A 15845-nucleotide genomic window follows, 5' to 3' on the forward strand; every position below is an offset into this window, starting at 1 on the left:
GTCACTGGAATGATTTTCCAGTAGTAATGCTCCTGTTGAATGCACTACCTGGCAAGTTCTGTCAATCCTTATGCCCAGTAGAACAAGGAGAAACTCAGTACTTGAGGCCCTTGCCCCAACATGCTGTTGTCCTCCAGCGCTCTGCACAGGGATGACTGACCTCACTGAGAACTGGTCTCACTGGTGCATGCAGGCCCTACTGGTTTCTGCTCCTGCATCTTGGGACTTGAAGAAATTACTCTAATTCACATTTGCATTTAAAAATAAAGAGTGATGGTCCTTTAAAATCAGGTTTTATTTGTCTTCTCTGCTTGCTCGTGTAACAGAATCCTGCTCTTCTTCTCTGCACACAAGTCTAAATTAATGGCACCACAGGAAAATAACCATTTCCCTCTAGTGTACTTCTTTGGACAAGGAGGCAGACCAGGCCATATAGGATCTCGTCTTAATCCTCTCCCTCTTCTTCTGAGTTTAGAGCTTTTCCTTTGGCTGTTGATGCTCCTAAAGTTAATGTCTTACCAATGATCACTGATTGAGGATGTGCTACTGCTAAAGCTTCCTGGTGAGGTTTGCGTGTCATCTCTTCATTTCCTCGTTGCCCAAAACATGTCAAGATTAAAAGTTGTTAGTGCCCTATCAGGCACTTCCTTTCCTGATGATACTGCATAAACAGATTTGGGAGCAGAGGGGTTTTTTCGTTTGGTTGGGTTTTTTTATAAAATAGTCCTAGGCACTGCATCTTTGCTTTCTTTTGCTTCTATCTCTACATCCCAGAGCAGCTGCATGAGCAGGTGCTGGGCCCTACTGGCCCAGATCGAGGAATTATTTGTGTTTTCAAATCTGCATACAGCAAATACAGTCTCTGCTCAGATTCTTCTGTGTGGGGGTTGTCCCTGCATGTCCTCCTGTCTGGCTCCTCTCCTGCTGCAGGGATTATCTCAGCCTGGGCTGTCCCATTAGGAGCTCACAGACAGCTGCATCCCACACCTGAACTCCACTGAAGTCTGATCTGCAGAGGCACACGACCAGCAGCCTGAAGCAGGGCACAGGGGTCATGGCTCTCAACATCTCTTAACTCTGGCACTAGTTATCCACTGCCATGTAGTGACAAATTTAGCGAAACAGGCAGTGGTTGGCAAGTGTTGTCATTTTGCCACTACCAAGCCATTCAAACAGTCCCATTTAGCAAAAGCCTCAGGCTGCCCTGTGAGCACAGGTTGCCTCCTCCCTCCTGCACTCACAGCCATCACTTACAAACCTCAGTCCAGGCTCAGTGCGCCACACTTTGTCCAAAGAAGAATCAGCACATTTTAACTAGAGGGTCAGTTAGCCATTGGTGAGGAAAACCTCCATCAACAGCTTCATTCAAGAGGGTCAAACTCCATCACAACACACTCGGGGCAGTGTGCTGCTCCAGGCAGCTTCCTCAGCCTCGGTAGGCCTTCAGCAGCTGGCCTGCAATCACCAGTCTCTGGATCTCACTGGTCCCCTCGTAGATCTCGGTGATCCGAGCGTCGCGGTAGTGCCGTTCCGCTGGCATCTCTGTCACATAGCCCATCCCACCCAGGATCTGGATAGCCTGAAACAAAGGCAGCGGCTTAGAAAGAAAGTGGAGTCAAGAAATCTGTTTTCTACAGAATGCATATGTGCACAAACAGCCATTTTAAGAGGAATTGAGCCCACTGCAAGCATAACAGGGAGGGTGGGACATATGGGGATGACTGCAGCTCATTTGTGATCATAGGAATACACAGGATTGATCTGGGTAAGAACAATATGGATATTCCAGATGGGCAGTTAATTGCTTCAGAGGTATCTGCTAGTGATCCATATTCTAAGATATCTTTATGAAAGCCAGGGGCACTAAACCAAGGAACAGAGGATCTCATCCAGGTGCAGTGATGATGATTAGTGACCCCATGCTCTCTCCCACTTTGCTGCTCCTTCTTAAAACTGCCACTGTCTTGGACAGCAGCAGGCACAGGCCACTTAAATAATACAGTTGCCACAGGCCAGTATAAACCCCTGCCATCCTCCTACTTCCCCACAACCTGTGAATATGGTTGTGCTAAATGGCTTCAGCCATAGGGTTGCTTGATTGCTTTGGTTGGTGTATTTCAAATATAAATTATCAAATTCCATCCCATCTTCCCAGAGCACTTGTGAGACATCCAAAGTCCTTTCCCACATGACGTATGTCAGAATTGTCAATTGACAGTTACCTGATGAGCAATGAACGTTGCAGCTTCTGATGCAGCCAGTTTGGCCATTGCCGCTTCCTTTGGGGAAGGAAAACATCACTGAGAGTGCAGCTGTCACAAAAAGGACCCCTCACCTGCACAAGGAGCTTGAATGCTCACAGAGCAGCTGTGCAGAGAGACAGGCCTGATGATGGTGCCAGCTGAGAGCAGCCACCCCTCTCCCCTTGGCTACAACCAGTGCTGAACTCAGGAGGCTGCCCAAGGGTGGGCAGCAGGCCCAAGGAGCTGCTGGGGGTTAGACCTCAGCAGCGCAGGCACTGAGCACAGCAATGCTCTATGGCTTTGAGCCTGTGTGCTGTGCTGTGGCTGCTGGACAAAAGCAGGGCTGGAAATACCTTAGTGAAGGGCTTTCCATTGTCCTTCAGCATAGCAGCTCTCCAGGTCAGCAGGCGTGCACCCTCCAAGGCTACAGCCATGTCTGCCAGCTTGAACTGCAACAACAAACACTGCCTTTGGCCCAGGGCCTCTGCCTGCACAAGGGGACAGCTGAAGTCTTCCACCCCTGGGGCCATCTAAGGAAAAGGAGCCTCTGTCCCAACAATTAGTTTTAGCATTTGAAAACAGAATTATCACCCTGTTTATCCCAGACAGTACAAAGTGCACTGTGTGCCTGATACCAAACCCACACGCACTTTCCACCAGCCCCAGCGCCCTGTGGAACTGCACCGTGTGCCCTGCTCCTACCTGCACTGCCTGAAGCTTTGTGATGGGTGACCCAAAGGCCATTCTCTTCTCAGCATAATCCACAGCACAGTCCAGAGCTGCCTGTGCTATTCCAAGTGCCTGTGAGGCAATACCAATCCTTCCTCCATCCAGAGTTTGCTGAGAAAGACACAAAATACATGTAAGTCAAGTCATACTTGTACACACACATTTCTGATGTAGCTGGAAAGCTGTTGTAGCCTTAAAATCCTCTGGTCAGAGACCTCCTTGATTCACAGTGTTCTCATTTATCTAGGAATAGAGAGCTGTAACAAGCACTGCCACTGCAGAGAGAAGGCAAGAGTTCAACAACAGAAGGAGAAAGGAGAGGGATTGCTTATTAGCTGGGAGAAAAACAGAGGGAGCAAAATAAGGGAAGCAGCACAACAAGGATCTGCTCTGGAAGGGGCTGGAAGAACTCAGGCAGACCCAACACGCTGCAGCTGATTTTACTTTGGAAATCTGGTCAATTTTCCTTTTTTACCCTCATCGTTTGGACACACATGTGAAAGCAGTTTTCAAACTCATTAGTGAACCCAGTCAATTACCTGACTTAGCTCAAACACCTACTCTGCCCCTCTGTGCACAAGAAGAAATTGCACCACAGGGAGAAAAGGCTTTATTTTCTCAACCCTAGGCTGAAGGTCTTTAAAAGAACCTGTCAGTCACCAACCACTTTTAGTTCTGGACATAATGGAATGGGCTCTGCTCCAGGGAGCTCAACCCAAAATGTCAGGCTAACAAAGGGTGTTTTGCCCCTCCAGAAAGAGCAATGACCACTGTAAAAGGACAGTGCTTCTCTGCAGGAAAAAAAAAGCTGTTCCCAGCTGCCTTGCTCCTCCTCAGAAGTCACATGCATACCATAACTCAGCTGTCATTCACCTTGAGACACACTCTGCAGAAGTTGCTGTGGGCCTCCAGGACAACTTTCCTCTGCCACAGTACTCACATGGGGAAATGTCATGTTTTCCCTTTATCTATGGGTACAACTGGAGGAACAAATGATTGGGAAAGAAGAAAAATTAAAATATACTGCCCCTGTTGACATAGCACCTCAGTGGTATCAGTGTTGCTCCAGCTGAAAACTGCCACAATAAAAGTGCTGTCAAAAATCTGTGTAAATTAAACATTCAACAAGCTCTGGGAATGATTCCTCCCATGTTGGCAAGAAGGGCCAACAGCTTAACACGACGGAAAACAGAAAGCAGCCCTCACTGAAGTGACTGCCTCTGGAAATGGTTTACAAAAGGGTAAGCCTGGGAGTTACAGCTGTACACACTCACAGCTGCACCCCATCCCTCTCTTACCATGGCAATTTTGAAGCCCATTCCTGGCTGCCCGAGGAGGTTTGCCTTGGGTATTCGGCAGTCCTCAAATATCAGGTTAGCAGTGGAAGAGGCTCGGATTCCCAGTTTGTCTTCTTTCTTCCCCAGTGACAGCCCAGCTGTTGGCATGGGAACCAGGAATGCACTAATGCCCTGCAACAAGACCCAGACTCTTAGCAATGGTGTCTTACCTTCCTACTTCCTTAGCTGTCAGCAGGTTCCCTCCATTTTACATAAAAGCCACATGTCCAGGTAACCAGGAGGAGGGGGAGGAGAGCCGAGACAGAACAAAACCAGTGCACATCAGCCCCTCTTCTGGTCAATGCCTGCACGGTTCTAAAAACAGAGTCCCAGCCATGGCAAAGTGCTTCTCCAAAACTCCTTCACTGCCATGCCTTTTTCCCTACTGATACAAACTATCACACCTTGTGCTTCAGGGATTTATCCGTAGTAGCAAACACCACTGTGGCCGAGGCGTCCCAGGCATTGGTGATCCAGGCCTTGGTACCGTTCAGAACCCACTCATCCCCATCCAGGCGTGCCACAGTGGAGGCTGCACCCGCGTCGCTGCCGTTTCCTGAGCAAAGCAGCAGCAAACAAGTCTCAGGTGACTGGTGACACTGGGGGCAAACCCACCCCACACCTGCACCCCATCAGCTCAAGGCACCTCTTGAACTGTGGCAGTGTCACATCCACTGTTCCTCCCACAGAACAGGGAAAGGCCCGTATGTGGAAGATGTTGTCCAGAGCTCTGCTCACATGGAGTGAGTATTTTCAGCAGGGACCATAAGATGACAATTCATATCTTGGGTACTGAGACTCCACTCACACAAAACTGCTATAACCCGCCCTTCTACAAACTGTTCCAGTTTCAAAGACCTCAAGGTCATCCTAGACCTGACCAAGGAAAGAAGCTACACCATGTTCTTTGCAATAGGGACCATAACAGTCACATCACCTGGTTCACTGAGGGCAAAACATCCAATTTTCTCTCCACTGGTGAAGGGAGCAATCCACTGGTGCTTCTGCTCTTCAGAGCCAAACTTGAGTATTGGCCCTAAATACAGGGACTTAAAGAATTTAGTGTTGTTAGTGCCTCTTGAAGGTACAACCAATCGAGTAGCTCTCTAATGTGCTCTCCAACACACCAGAGAACTCACCACAGGAACAGATCCACTTCTCCCAAACACCCCTCTGCCATGCCAACCTCGCTTCACGCCTGCCCCCACACTCACGTTATTGACGCTGACGATGACGCCCGTGGACGCGCAGCCCCTGCTGATCTCCTCCACAGCAATGGAATAGGCCAGGTAGTCGAGGCCTGCTCCTTTGTACTTCTCTGGCACGTCCATAGCCAGCAGCCCCAAGCCACCCATCTTCTTCACCTGCACATGGGGAATGGACAGGTCCCATCCTCTGCAGCACCAGTGTGCCAGCAAATGCAGGCACGTGGAGAGCAAGACATGTCATGAGAGGGCTACACCCAGAGGAAAAGATGCACAAAATTCCTAGTGAAATGGGAATCTGAACAAACTGGTAAGTGCCTCCAGATCCCAGTGACTTAGCAGGAGCTGTATGCAGTCACTGTTGTTTAGGCTCTTGCTTGTTTAAAGAGCTTTCTTCAGTACTGGGAAGGGGGGAGCCTTCTGAAGGTGAAATATGGAGACAGAACTCCACCAGCATTTCCTCAGCCTCCCACCAAAGATCTACCCTTGCATGTCTCCTGTCAGTAGAAATGGGAAATCTAGCTGATAAAAATCATCAGAAATTTACCTTTGAGTCTGCTGAGCTTCAGCCTAGGACTGCACAAAGGAAGAATTTTACAGAATGAATGACTGCAGAAAACAGTGGTGGCAAGGTGATTTTTTTCATTCCCAATAAAGCCAGATCTTGCTTCCAGAGAATTTGTTCATTACATTGCAATCAATCCACCCCAAGTTCCCCAGCTAGACCCCCTGCTTTGCCACCATAAACCTCTACTTTCTTTTAGAGAAACCAGGGAGAATTTTTAGATACATAATTTCCCCTCCTGTGTGGGCACCCAAAACGCCAATTTTCCACATTAAATACAGAAGATGAACAAGACACTGATTCTATGTGTGTTGCTTCATCTTATTAAACACGTTTGCATCTTGAACTTTCCCCTACATACTCAAGTCAAAAGACTCAGAATCAAATGTAAAGTTCCCAGATGAGAACAGTAAGGAGTAAAGTTATTTTCTTCTTTAGGGTAAGTGTGACTTTCATGTCTACTGTCCTTATGCCTTTATAGAAAGGGGAATGTGACAAAACTCTTATGCCTCCGACAGTGTTTGCCTGGAATCTCTTGGCTAATGTAACAGGATCTGTTTTGCTGGAGCTTTGTATTTCACTGCTTAACATGCACAGTGGTGTGTCTTTCCATATGAGAAATCACTAGTTTGGCTGGAATTTTGATTTATTCACAGCCCCAGGGGATGAGCAGCATGTACCTCCTGATCGCTTTTCTTCACTATCTGCAATGCATTCATGTCATCTATGATTCCTCACCATAAACCATTATGTGCAGTCCGTAAAAGTATTTGATTTATTTTATTAATTAGTCCCACAGATAAGTTGGTAAGGTAACTAAAAACTAAGTGGTACTAAAGTCAGATACAGAGAAACACAAATAAAAGTGAAGAGCTCAAAATGTCCTGTGGGAATTACAACGTCCACATTCAGAGCAACGAGCTGCTCTAAACTTAAATTTTCTGCTAAACCAGAGCAGGATATACATTCTGCCTCAGTCCGAGTGGTCCTGCCCCAGGGCACCAGGAAGGGGGTCTCTAGCCGTGCCTTCCCAAGCCTGGCACCCACCTGCTCGGCCGGGAAGCGATGCTCCTTGTCCAGCTGCGCTGCAAGCGGCATCAGCTCCTTCTCTGCGAAGTCCCGGACCGTCTGCCGCAGCATCTGGTGTGTGTCGGGCAGCTCCGCGCTCTGGTACACGGTGTGCAGCCGGCGGCACCGCAGGGCCAGCGCTGCAAGCGGGGAGGGGGCTCACAGCGGGCCAGGGGCGGGCGCCGGCCCGTGAGGGGCCCCGAGGGTCCCCCCGCCCCGGGCACTTCCCGCGCCCCGCGGCCTCAGCTGCGGCCCGGCTGCAGGGCGGCGCCACTCCCGTGCCCGCGGGGACTCGCCTCAGGCAGGCCCTGAAGGGCACCGGGACGCCATCTCCCGCGCAGGCCGCGGCCCCTTCCCGCCCCTCCCGGGTGCCCCGCGGCCCCCCGAGCGGCCGCAGCAGAGGGAAGCCGCTCCCGCCGCCCTCACCCCGGGCGGCTCCGCCGCCGCCGCAGCGGGACGCGACCGCCGCCATCGCCGCCGCCGCCATGGCCGCCTGAGGGAGCGCGGGCCGCGCGTGCGCCCCCTGGCGGCCGGCCCCGCCCTGCAGGGCCGCCAGGCCGCGGGAGCGAAGGAGAGGCAGGGACGGGAGGAACGGGAGGGAACGGGGGGAACGGGAGGGAACGGGAGGGAACGGGAGGGAACGGGAGGGAACGGGAGGGAACGGGAGGGAACGGGAGGGAACGGGAGGGAACGGGAGGGAACGGGAGGGAGGGACGGGAGGAACGGGAGGGACGGGAGGGAACGGGAGGGAACGGGAGGGAACGGGAGGGAACGGGAGGGAACGGGAGGAACGGGAGGGAACGGGAGGGAAGGTCCTTTATTACTCTGCTGGTGACAAAACCACGGGCCTACAAACACAGCGGCACCGCGGGGACACCCCGGCCACCAGAACAGCCCCGCGGCGCTGCCACGGCCACGGGAGCGGGGTCCGGCCGGGACAGCACAGAGGAGTCACACCGTGAGATACAAATCCGTGTCTTGGAACAGCACCGGGATCCAGGCAGGCGGGGAGGGCTTTGCTGGTGCTCATTCTCCTGCTGCTGGAGACGAAGAGGTGCTGACTCCACCAGGCTGCCATCACTCAGCCTTGTCCTCGGCAAGGACAAGAGACAGTAGTGTTCATGTCCGAGGTCACAGCAGACAGCGAGCCAGGCTCTGGGCTAGCTCCAGTCACAGGAGAGCAGGGCAGAATACTGGGAAACAGCTGAAGACGATGTGATGGAACACAGAGCTGAGAAGTAGAGCTGCTATATTTGGACCTTACAGCTCCACCACCACCTTCCTCCTTCGTTTCTGACTACTAAACACTTTTTTTATCCTTCCTGAACCCTCAGATAATGGAATAAGCATCCCCAAGCACCAGAGAAGAGGCTGCTGCTCCTCTGCAACAAGAGACATTGAAAATCAAGTACACACACATTTCCTACCAAAAACTGAGGACAAGGACAGAAGTACCCAGTTCATATGACCTTCCTTCACAAGGTGCAGTATGTATTCAACACTCAAAGTATGAAAATAGCTCTCCAGGAAGTTTGCTGGCATGGATCCAAAGCCCTTGCCTCACAAATGGGAAGAAGAGGTCCTGGTAGTAAGAGTACAAAATACTGGAAAAAACATACTATGAGTCCATGGGTTTGGTCCCTTTCTTTTGAAGTTTTGAGCTGAACACAGTATGGTCCCAACTTTTTTCTTTTTCCAACTCAGCACAAAACCTGAGAGAAGCAGTCTTTGATACCTTTTTCCTTGCTCAAACTCTGACTGATACTGAAAGCATCTCCTTTGCCTGCAGCACCAGGTTACAACTGACCATCTACCTGTCAAGGATGTGATCCCAGTGGAATTTCTTCCAAGCTCACTGGCATGAGTAGCTTTGACCCAGAGCACACACTCCAGAAGGAAACTGGTCTGCTAAACCACATTTACCAAAGAAATCATCCCTGCCACAAGGAAAAGAGGCTTTATAGAAAGTACCTAAGAGAAAAAGAATCCTAGGTAAGCTACTAAAGTAGGGACAGAAGTTTGGAAATCCCTGACTTTCTGGACTACAATCAGCTTTTTTAGTGCTGGGTTGCCCTCTTGGAGGGACTTTATCCTGCAGCATGCTTTTAGGGCAAAGACCTGATTTGGCAAAGCAAACGAATTCAGCTAAAAACCGCAGGGCGCTACTGCTGCCTGCGAGTCTCCCGGTTTTCCTCCAGCTCTCCCTTTTATTGCTGAACAGCTAACACACTCCCAGTGTGAAAGCAACCGCTGCGCTGCCGTTTCCTCGTCGCTGCTGACAGCCAGGACGGGAATTCCCGGCTCCTACCGGGACCCGACACCGCAGCGCGCTCCCGCCGCCAGCAGCCGCTAGATGGCGCGCGCGCGCCGTGCGCGCCCCCGCCGCCCCGTGCGCGCCCCCGCCGCCCCGGCCACGAGCCCGTCCGCCTCTGAGGAACCTTCACAGCGACAAGAGGAACAGATGGGAACCGTCACACTCGTAAGAAAAGCGAGGGGCTGCTTCATGTAGAAAATGTTATAAAAGTAACGTTTAAAGGCACCTGGATTTATACTACATACAAAATTCAGTTCGATATGCTAAAATTTGCCAGGGAATAACAAGTAGGCTCTTCAGACATTATTTATGAACACTTCAGGGTGAAAAACACACTTCCAGGTAGTTCTGCTTTGTGATGAGTAACTCAGAGCAAAGCAAATGCTTCCCACCTCAGAGGCACAGCACGAGGGCTGTGGAAGGTGTTCACTGTAAGAGGCATCTTGAGGTCCACCTCAACAGCAGCTTTAACTAATCCTGAAGATCCTAAACAAGATTGCATTAGTGCCTGTGGAGATGCTGGAGGGGATCTATGGTGGCAGAATAGTTCTTCATCTTTCCATCAGGCAGACCTTGCCCCTCCACATTCCCAAGACATTTGTTGTGGTTGCTCATGATTAATGCTCCACCCAGAACAGGTCATTTGTTGTGGTTAATCATAATTAAGTATCTTCCTAAGAACTGGAAATTCATTCATGTCTGCTACCCTACACACTCTCACTGCTTACTCTGATGCCAGCTGATGTTCCACACCAAAGTTACTTTCACTAATCTGGAAGTAAAGGCAGTGGTTTCCTATTCCTGTCTGCATTACCAGGCTCTAGGCTCTGATGTCCACCCCACTCAATCCTGCTAAAACACAAACTATGCTGAATCCTTCTTAGCACAACAGGTAACCATTGAACAGTTAGGTTTTAACTGTCTCAAGAACAAATGGAACTAGTATTAGAAAAGGTCTCCAGTCTAGACACAACCTAACTGCCCGAACAAGAGACACAACTGACCAGCCCAGCATGGGAACAGGAAAAGTACCAGTTTTGAGAGCCAGCAAAACTGGCAAAAAAAGGTTTTTATAGCTGAGATTTTGCACAGTTGGGAAAAAAGGTTTTGATAGCTGAGATTTTGCACAGCTGGGAGCTTGCCCAACTGGTCCTCCTCTTCCCACTGCATGATGCCATTTCCCATTGCCAGATCCCAAACACAGCTGTGGTATCAACCTTGGCAGCATGACTTCCTAAGCCATAAATAAGCAGCTGAGCAGGCAGAGCAGTGATGGGAACAATGAAAAAGAGAACCATGTACATTCTCACTTTCCAAGGATCCCACTCCGTAACACTGAGTGATCTGACCTGGGCAGCTTTTAGCTACCAATATCTCCACTGCAACGAAGAAAATGAGCTGGTGCTGCTCACAGCACCTCTGACAAACCAGTCAGGTTTACAAGTGTAGACTGAAGCCTGCTTCCTACTCATTTTTCAAGTGATTTTCCACATTCTCCCTTTTTCCTCTAAGCCCCACTAGAGTGACACCTTCACCCCAGCCAGGCTGACAATGTGCTGTCTACCTAAAAAGCAATACATTCTGTAGCAAGGACCAAAAAATCCTATAAAGGGAAAAAGGAGAAATGGTAAATACAGTGAGATTAACATCAGCTCTAAGGTTGACTCCTGAGCTCCAAAATTCAACCGTTTCCTCACAAAAGTTCAAACAGAAATGCTATCAGAGGGGCAGCCCCTTTTTTTCCCTATTTCGTATCTCTAGTGAAATCTCAGGCAAAACAGAGCTTAAATGTTCTTAGGTGCAGCTCAGGCCCCCAGAGGCAGATGGAATATTCCTTCACTGCTTAGAAGCTGAATAAGTCTCTTTCCCACTGGAGAATATTGGGATGCACCCTAAAAAACAATGTCAGCAATGCAACAAACAAAATCACTGCCACTGAAGAGATGATATATCCAGCTGAATAAAAGATCTGCTCCTCAAGCATCACTGGCTAGTTGAAGGGGTTAAGATTTTCTTGCTAAGAAATAGCTTAACACAAACAATCTGACCTCTTGAAAAAGGATATTCATCCAAGAAGTGAAACATCAGAAACATTAAAGGTGCAACCTAACTAGAAAGACTAAGAGCAAGAATTGTCTAGGAGTCCCTCTGATCCCTGACCTAACCAAGGTTATTAGAAGATAGCCAGGAACAGAGAAGGAGAGGCAGGAAACGCTGAGTCTCAGATAAAGAGGTGTTGCAGGGAGATTTCCTTTCAATAGCCGTCATCTTTGCTTCATGTTCTCAGCCTCATGCACAGAGAAAAAGTTTGGCAAGAAGCCTTGTTGCACGAGACTGCAACTCCAGTCCACTCCTGCACATCTGGAATGGTTAAGGGCATCACAGCATCCAGCACACAGAATGATTACTGTCCTCCATTGTAAGCATAGTCGGCTTTGTTGTGCATAATCAACTTGTTGTCCACAAAGTAAAAGCTGTCCGAGCGCGTCTCGTACGGGTTTTCAACCATCAGACGGACTGTGAAAGAGAAAGCTCCATTACATTCAACAGCCAGCCACAGTCAGGATAAAAAGGACTCTGCCACTCCACTGGATTTACTAGGCTGATGCTCTGCCCTACCCAAGGAAGAGAAGCAAACTGCTCTTCTGAGCTTACTTCAAAGGCTCAGCCTACCCTTTTCCTTCTTCCCATTCACAGGACAAGTGCTGTTAAAAGCAAACAGAGGGGGAGTGAAGTAACCTCACTCAAAATAAACTTAGAAACTGCCAGAGCCATGAATGGAGCCAAGCAACCATCACATCTGTAAACAGAAGGAGTGAGTCTGTGGCACTCCCCACACGTACACAGGTGGGATGAAAACCCCAAACCTTCCCCACAGCTGGGCAGCCCCGGAAGGGCCCCTGTGCCACTGCTCTATCCACCCCGAGGTCAAACATACCCTGCACAATCTGTATTTGCAGAGCTCTTAGCAGGCTTAAAAACAGACCTCGGAAGAACCAGTTCTGTTCCAAAGCAGGAGGCTCTAGCCCTAACAAGCAAGTGCAGAAAACAGATGGGTGGCTATAAAAAGAACCCTTTCTTCAGTGTTTTGTTTTCTTCTGGGCTACACTACAAGGCATCAGGCATGTTAGTCCTGTGACTCTGTATCAGTTCTTGCAGCCTGTGACTTAGCACATGTTGTCTTAGGTTTTCATTTTCAAAGGAGGAGACTTTGCAGCACAAATTCCTAATTCAGAGAAGATTACACTTTGCTAAACTGGGAACCTGTATCTGCTTGTTCCTCTCCCCTCAATCCCAGTCACAACTTCTTTCACAAGCAGAGGGAAAGAATGAGCAGATGCACACACAAACAAAACACCACTCAGTGTGGCAAAGGAGGTACTTACTAAGGTCTTCTGAGAGCTGAGGGAATTCATAAATGTGTTCACATGTGTTCCTGCTACTGGGGATGCAGAAGCCAAAATCAAAATCAAAGTTCTTCAGCAAGCGATCTCGGAAGTAATGCCTCTCAATCATTCGGAAGTTTGACACTGGCTTTTCTCCCACCGTGAATTCCACTCTGCATGAAGAATCAGGAAAAAAAACAGCTATTGCAAAGAGCCTTGGGTATGAATCTACACAAGACTTCTCTACAACAGTTTGATATTTGTAGTCTAAGATAGGCTCCCTCGAGTCTTCAACCCGGTTTTGTTATAAACTGTCAAGTAACACTTTGTAAACATCCAATTCTCCCTTCTTTTCATGAACTCATACTCACGTTGCACCAACAGTCCGAAGACGGAGAAACGCTGGGGTGAACTGGTACCGAACAAAGCGACCTGCACTTGCATCCAGTTCACTGCTGTCATCTTCTTCCTCCTCAGCGTGCTCTAGAAAACACACCTGGAGTGAACACACCTAGAAAACCAACCAGGAGTTACTCTGCTCATTGTGTACACCTGAGGTGATAGTGGCTAGCGGGTGTATCAGGACAAGCTGCCTACTGCTTAGCTACTGAATGTAAACACATTTAATACCTGGTCTGAGACTTACACTGGCACGAAGTGAAAGAGAAAAGACTTGCCATGACAGTTGGCCCTCCCCTCAATCTCACAGGATATCCCCCCTCACAACTGCCAATGCACATGAACTAATTTCTATTATAACCAGCCCAAAAAAGTAAGATTGCCAGTCGATAGTACTCTCCCACCCAACAATAATCACATTTTTATCAGAAGTTTCTCAGCAGAGAAAAACTCAGTCCTGTGCTTAAAGGAGAGGAATTTAGTCATCAGGACATATGCCAAAGGACCCTTCTGCTCAGTTTGCATGGGTCATGCATTGTAACCTCTCAGGTCTCCGAGTCTCTCTATCCTCCCTGAAACATTTGCATGCTGTACCTGAAGCAGACGGCTTGGCAATTTCAAAAAGTACTGTTCCAGTGTCAAGGTCCCGGATCTTAAACCTGGTGAAGTCAATGTTGTAAATGTTGTCCTCAGGTTTGCATAAATAATCTAGAAGAGAGAGAAAAAATATAGTAACATTTCAAAACATCTGTGGTCACTTACCAAATGCCTTTTTGTTAGCCCCAGCCCGATAAGCTATGTACTGCTCGTTGTTTTGCAGAAGCTTCATGAAAGCAGGACAAAATTAAGGATGCGAGAAACAAAGGCATGGTAAGTGCCAGGTAGCAAAGCAAGAATAGGATGCGATTGGGACAGAAAAGCAGAGATCAGCAGCCCAGAGGGGAAAAAAAACCGAAAAAAACCAAAAAGCCCTCAAGCAAATCAAAACCCACAAGCAGCACAGAAGTGCCCAAAGTTTCTGGAAGTTGTACGGGAGCTGCCGGCGGGCGCACCCCGAGCCGCCGCGTCCCCGCCGCTCCCCAGCCGAAGGCCCGGCCCGGCCCGGCCCGGCCGGCGGAGCCCCCGCCGCTCCGGGGACCGGCCCGCACTCACTCTCCGTCACCCGGCACAGCCCCAGGACGTGCTCGGGCCGGACGGTCTCCAGCGCCAGTAACTCGGACTCGGTCCAGGGCTGCCGTGGCGGCGCATCGGCTGATCCGCGTCGGCCCCGCAGGCGGCCGAGCGGCCCCGCGGAGCCCGGCGGCAGCTTCTTGTCCGGCCCCGGCGCCGCCGCCGCCGCCCGCGCCCTGGAGCCGCTCATGGCCGCTGCCAAGATGGCCGCCGCCCGCCTCGGTAGCTATGGGAGCGCGGGCGGGGCGGGGCCGTTGCCGGGCAACGCCGCGCCCGGAGCTCAGCGGGGCCCGGGCCCGAGAGCCCCGCGCGGGCGCCGTGGCACGGCAGCGGCTCCGTCCCGGGACACAGCGGGACAGGCCGGCTGGGAAAGATCAGTTACCTGAGGGAAAGCAGCACAAGGAACAAACAGACTCGCCCCCGGCCGGCTGCCAGCCGCACCACCCCCCTTCGCTGCCCACCCGGGCTCCTGGTTCTGAAGGCACGGCCTGAACGCGCAGCGCTGCCCCGACACAGAGAGCGAGTGTTCCCCGAGAGCCCCGCTCTCTTCAGGGGACGGTGGCGAGAACTTTTCGGGAAGGGGCAGCGTCAGCAAGAGGATGGCACGGAGGGCACGCCACGCTCCTGGCCGGGGACACCCCAGCTGCTGTCCCTGGGGAGCGGGACAGCGACAGGCCCGCGTGGCCCGGGTCAGTCAGCTCCATGGCCACACACCGGAGCTGGCAGCGGCAGACATCGGTCCAGTCTCCGCAGCCTGGTGGGAGGAACTGGGGGGGGACTCAAAGTATCAACAGACGGAAGAAAGAATATCTTTCTTGCCAAAGAGGAGGGGCAGCCCGCCAGCCCGCAGTAGGCACGCAAGAGCTGCCAAGTTACCTCCAGCCCTCTGAGGAACTGGGCAACAACAAACGCCTGCATCCTCTTTTTGGAAGTCCTCCAATGACACTGAATGTGCTCACGATGACCAGAAGCAGATTTTGAGCAGTGATTTGTGACGCTTGCTGTGGCTTGTGAGCAGCACACTCCTGCTACTGCCAGCCAAATGTTATTTCAAAAAAACCTGCCTGCGCCGGTGCTCCTAAATCCATCTCGCTGCATGGGCTTGGTGCCTCCATCCTGTGCCCTAAGGACAGACCGAGGCCTTCTGGAGAAGCACCTTCTCTGCATGGGACCAGGGTCCCTTGTCCCAAGAGCTGGCACCCAGAGCACAAGGCTGCTGCTTTCTCTCTGTTCCAGCTCCGGCTGCCTCTGACACGGTTTCTAGCTGAAAGGGGGGCGGCTTGCAAAGCCCCAGAAAGCAGATTACATCTCTGGTGCTCCGGCTCTGAGCAGGAAGCAACAACCACATCAGCACTTTTAAGAGGATGTTGTACCATTCGATTTGCACTTTATCGCTCAAAACAATGGGCAAGAGATCACCAGGGCCGTA

The 15845-nt window shown here is 50.7% G+C and overlaps 2 protein-coding genes across 3 annotated transcripts; both read right to left on the reverse strand.

The window, feature by feature from the left end:
• Nucleotides 1–277: 277 nt before the first annotated feature.
• Nucleotides 278–7638, reverse strand: ACADS (acyl-CoA dehydrogenase short chain). 2 transcript variants are annotated; one of them, XM_085593053.1, is made up of 11 exons: nucleotides 7574–7638; nucleotides 7127–7287; nucleotides 6062–6090; nucleotides 5524–5673; nucleotides 5247–5358; nucleotides 4714–4865; nucleotides 4271–4441; nucleotides 2946–3083; nucleotides 2597–2692; nucleotides 2223–2279; nucleotides 278–1579 (listed from the first exon to the last, which is right to left on the reverse strand). In XM_085593053.1, exons 4-11 carry the CDS (start codon nucleotides 5662–5664, stop codon nucleotides 1427–1429), a joined length of 1020 nt encoding a protein of 339 aa, XP_085449179.1. In that variant the 5' UTR covers nucleotides 5665–5673; nucleotides 6062–6090; nucleotides 7127–7287; nucleotides 7574–7638; the 3' UTR covers nucleotides 278–1426. The 2 variants fall into 2 exon arrangements, with proteins under 2 accessions (XP_085449179.1, XP_021405588.3); XM_021549913.4 differs by lacking the exon at nucleotides 6062–6090.
• Nucleotides 7639–9651: 2013 nt separating this feature from the next.
• UNC119B (unc-119 lipid binding chaperone B) lies at nucleotides 9652–14616 on the reverse strand. Its single transcript, XM_021549991.3, has 5 exons — nucleotides 14399–14616; nucleotides 13841–13954; nucleotides 13219–13330; nucleotides 12848–13020; nucleotides 9652–11978 (listed from the first exon to the last, which is right to left on the reverse strand). The coding sequence occupies exons 1-5, from the start codon at nucleotides 14604–14606 to the stop codon at nucleotides 11866–11868; spliced, it is 720 nt and encodes a 239-aa protein (XP_021405666.1). The 5' UTR covers nucleotides 14607–14616; the 3' UTR covers nucleotides 9652–11865.
• Nucleotides 14617–15845: the final 1229 nt, after the last annotated feature.

The sequence above is a fragment of the Lonchura striata genome, chromosome 15 (assembly GCF_050655825.1).
Source record: "Lonchura striata isolate lonStrDom1 chromosome 15, ASM5065582v1, whole genome shotgun sequence".
Classification (NCBI taxonomy): domain Eukaryota; kingdom Metazoa; phylum Chordata; class Aves; order Passeriformes; family Estrildidae; genus Lonchura; species Lonchura striata.

What these genes read in the sequence shown, in the direction of transcription:
- ACADS (XM_021549913.4), bottom strand. Translation starts at nt 7,634, where the DNA reads ATGGCGGCGGCGGCGATGGCGGCGGTCGCGTCCCGCTGCGGCGGCGGC. An exon ending in ATCGCTTCCCGGCCGAGCAG is followed by an intron (nt 5,674 to 7,126) that starts GTGGGTGCCAGG and finishes CCCCATGTGCAG; the next exon opens with GTGAAGAAGATGGGTGGCTT. An exon ending in TCATCGTCAGCGTCAATAAC is followed by an intron (nt 5,359 to 5,523) that starts GTGAGTGTGGGG and finishes AAATTCTTTAAG; the next exon opens with TCCCTGTATTTAGGGCCAAT.
- UNC119B (XM_021549991.3), bottom strand. Translation starts at nt 14,606, where the DNA reads ATGAGCGGCTCCAGGGCGCGGGCGGCGGCGGCGGCGCCGGGGCCGGAC. An exon ending in TGCCAAGCCGTCTGCTTCAG is followed by an intron (nt 13,331 to 13,840) that starts GTACAGCATGCA and finishes TGTGTTTTCTAG; the next exon opens with AGCACGCTGAGGAGGAAGAA. An exon ending in TCAGCTCTCAGAAGACCTTA is followed by an intron (nt 11,979 to 12,847) that starts GTAAGTACCTCC and finishes TCTCTTTCACAG; the next exon opens with TCCGTCTGATGGTTGAAAAC.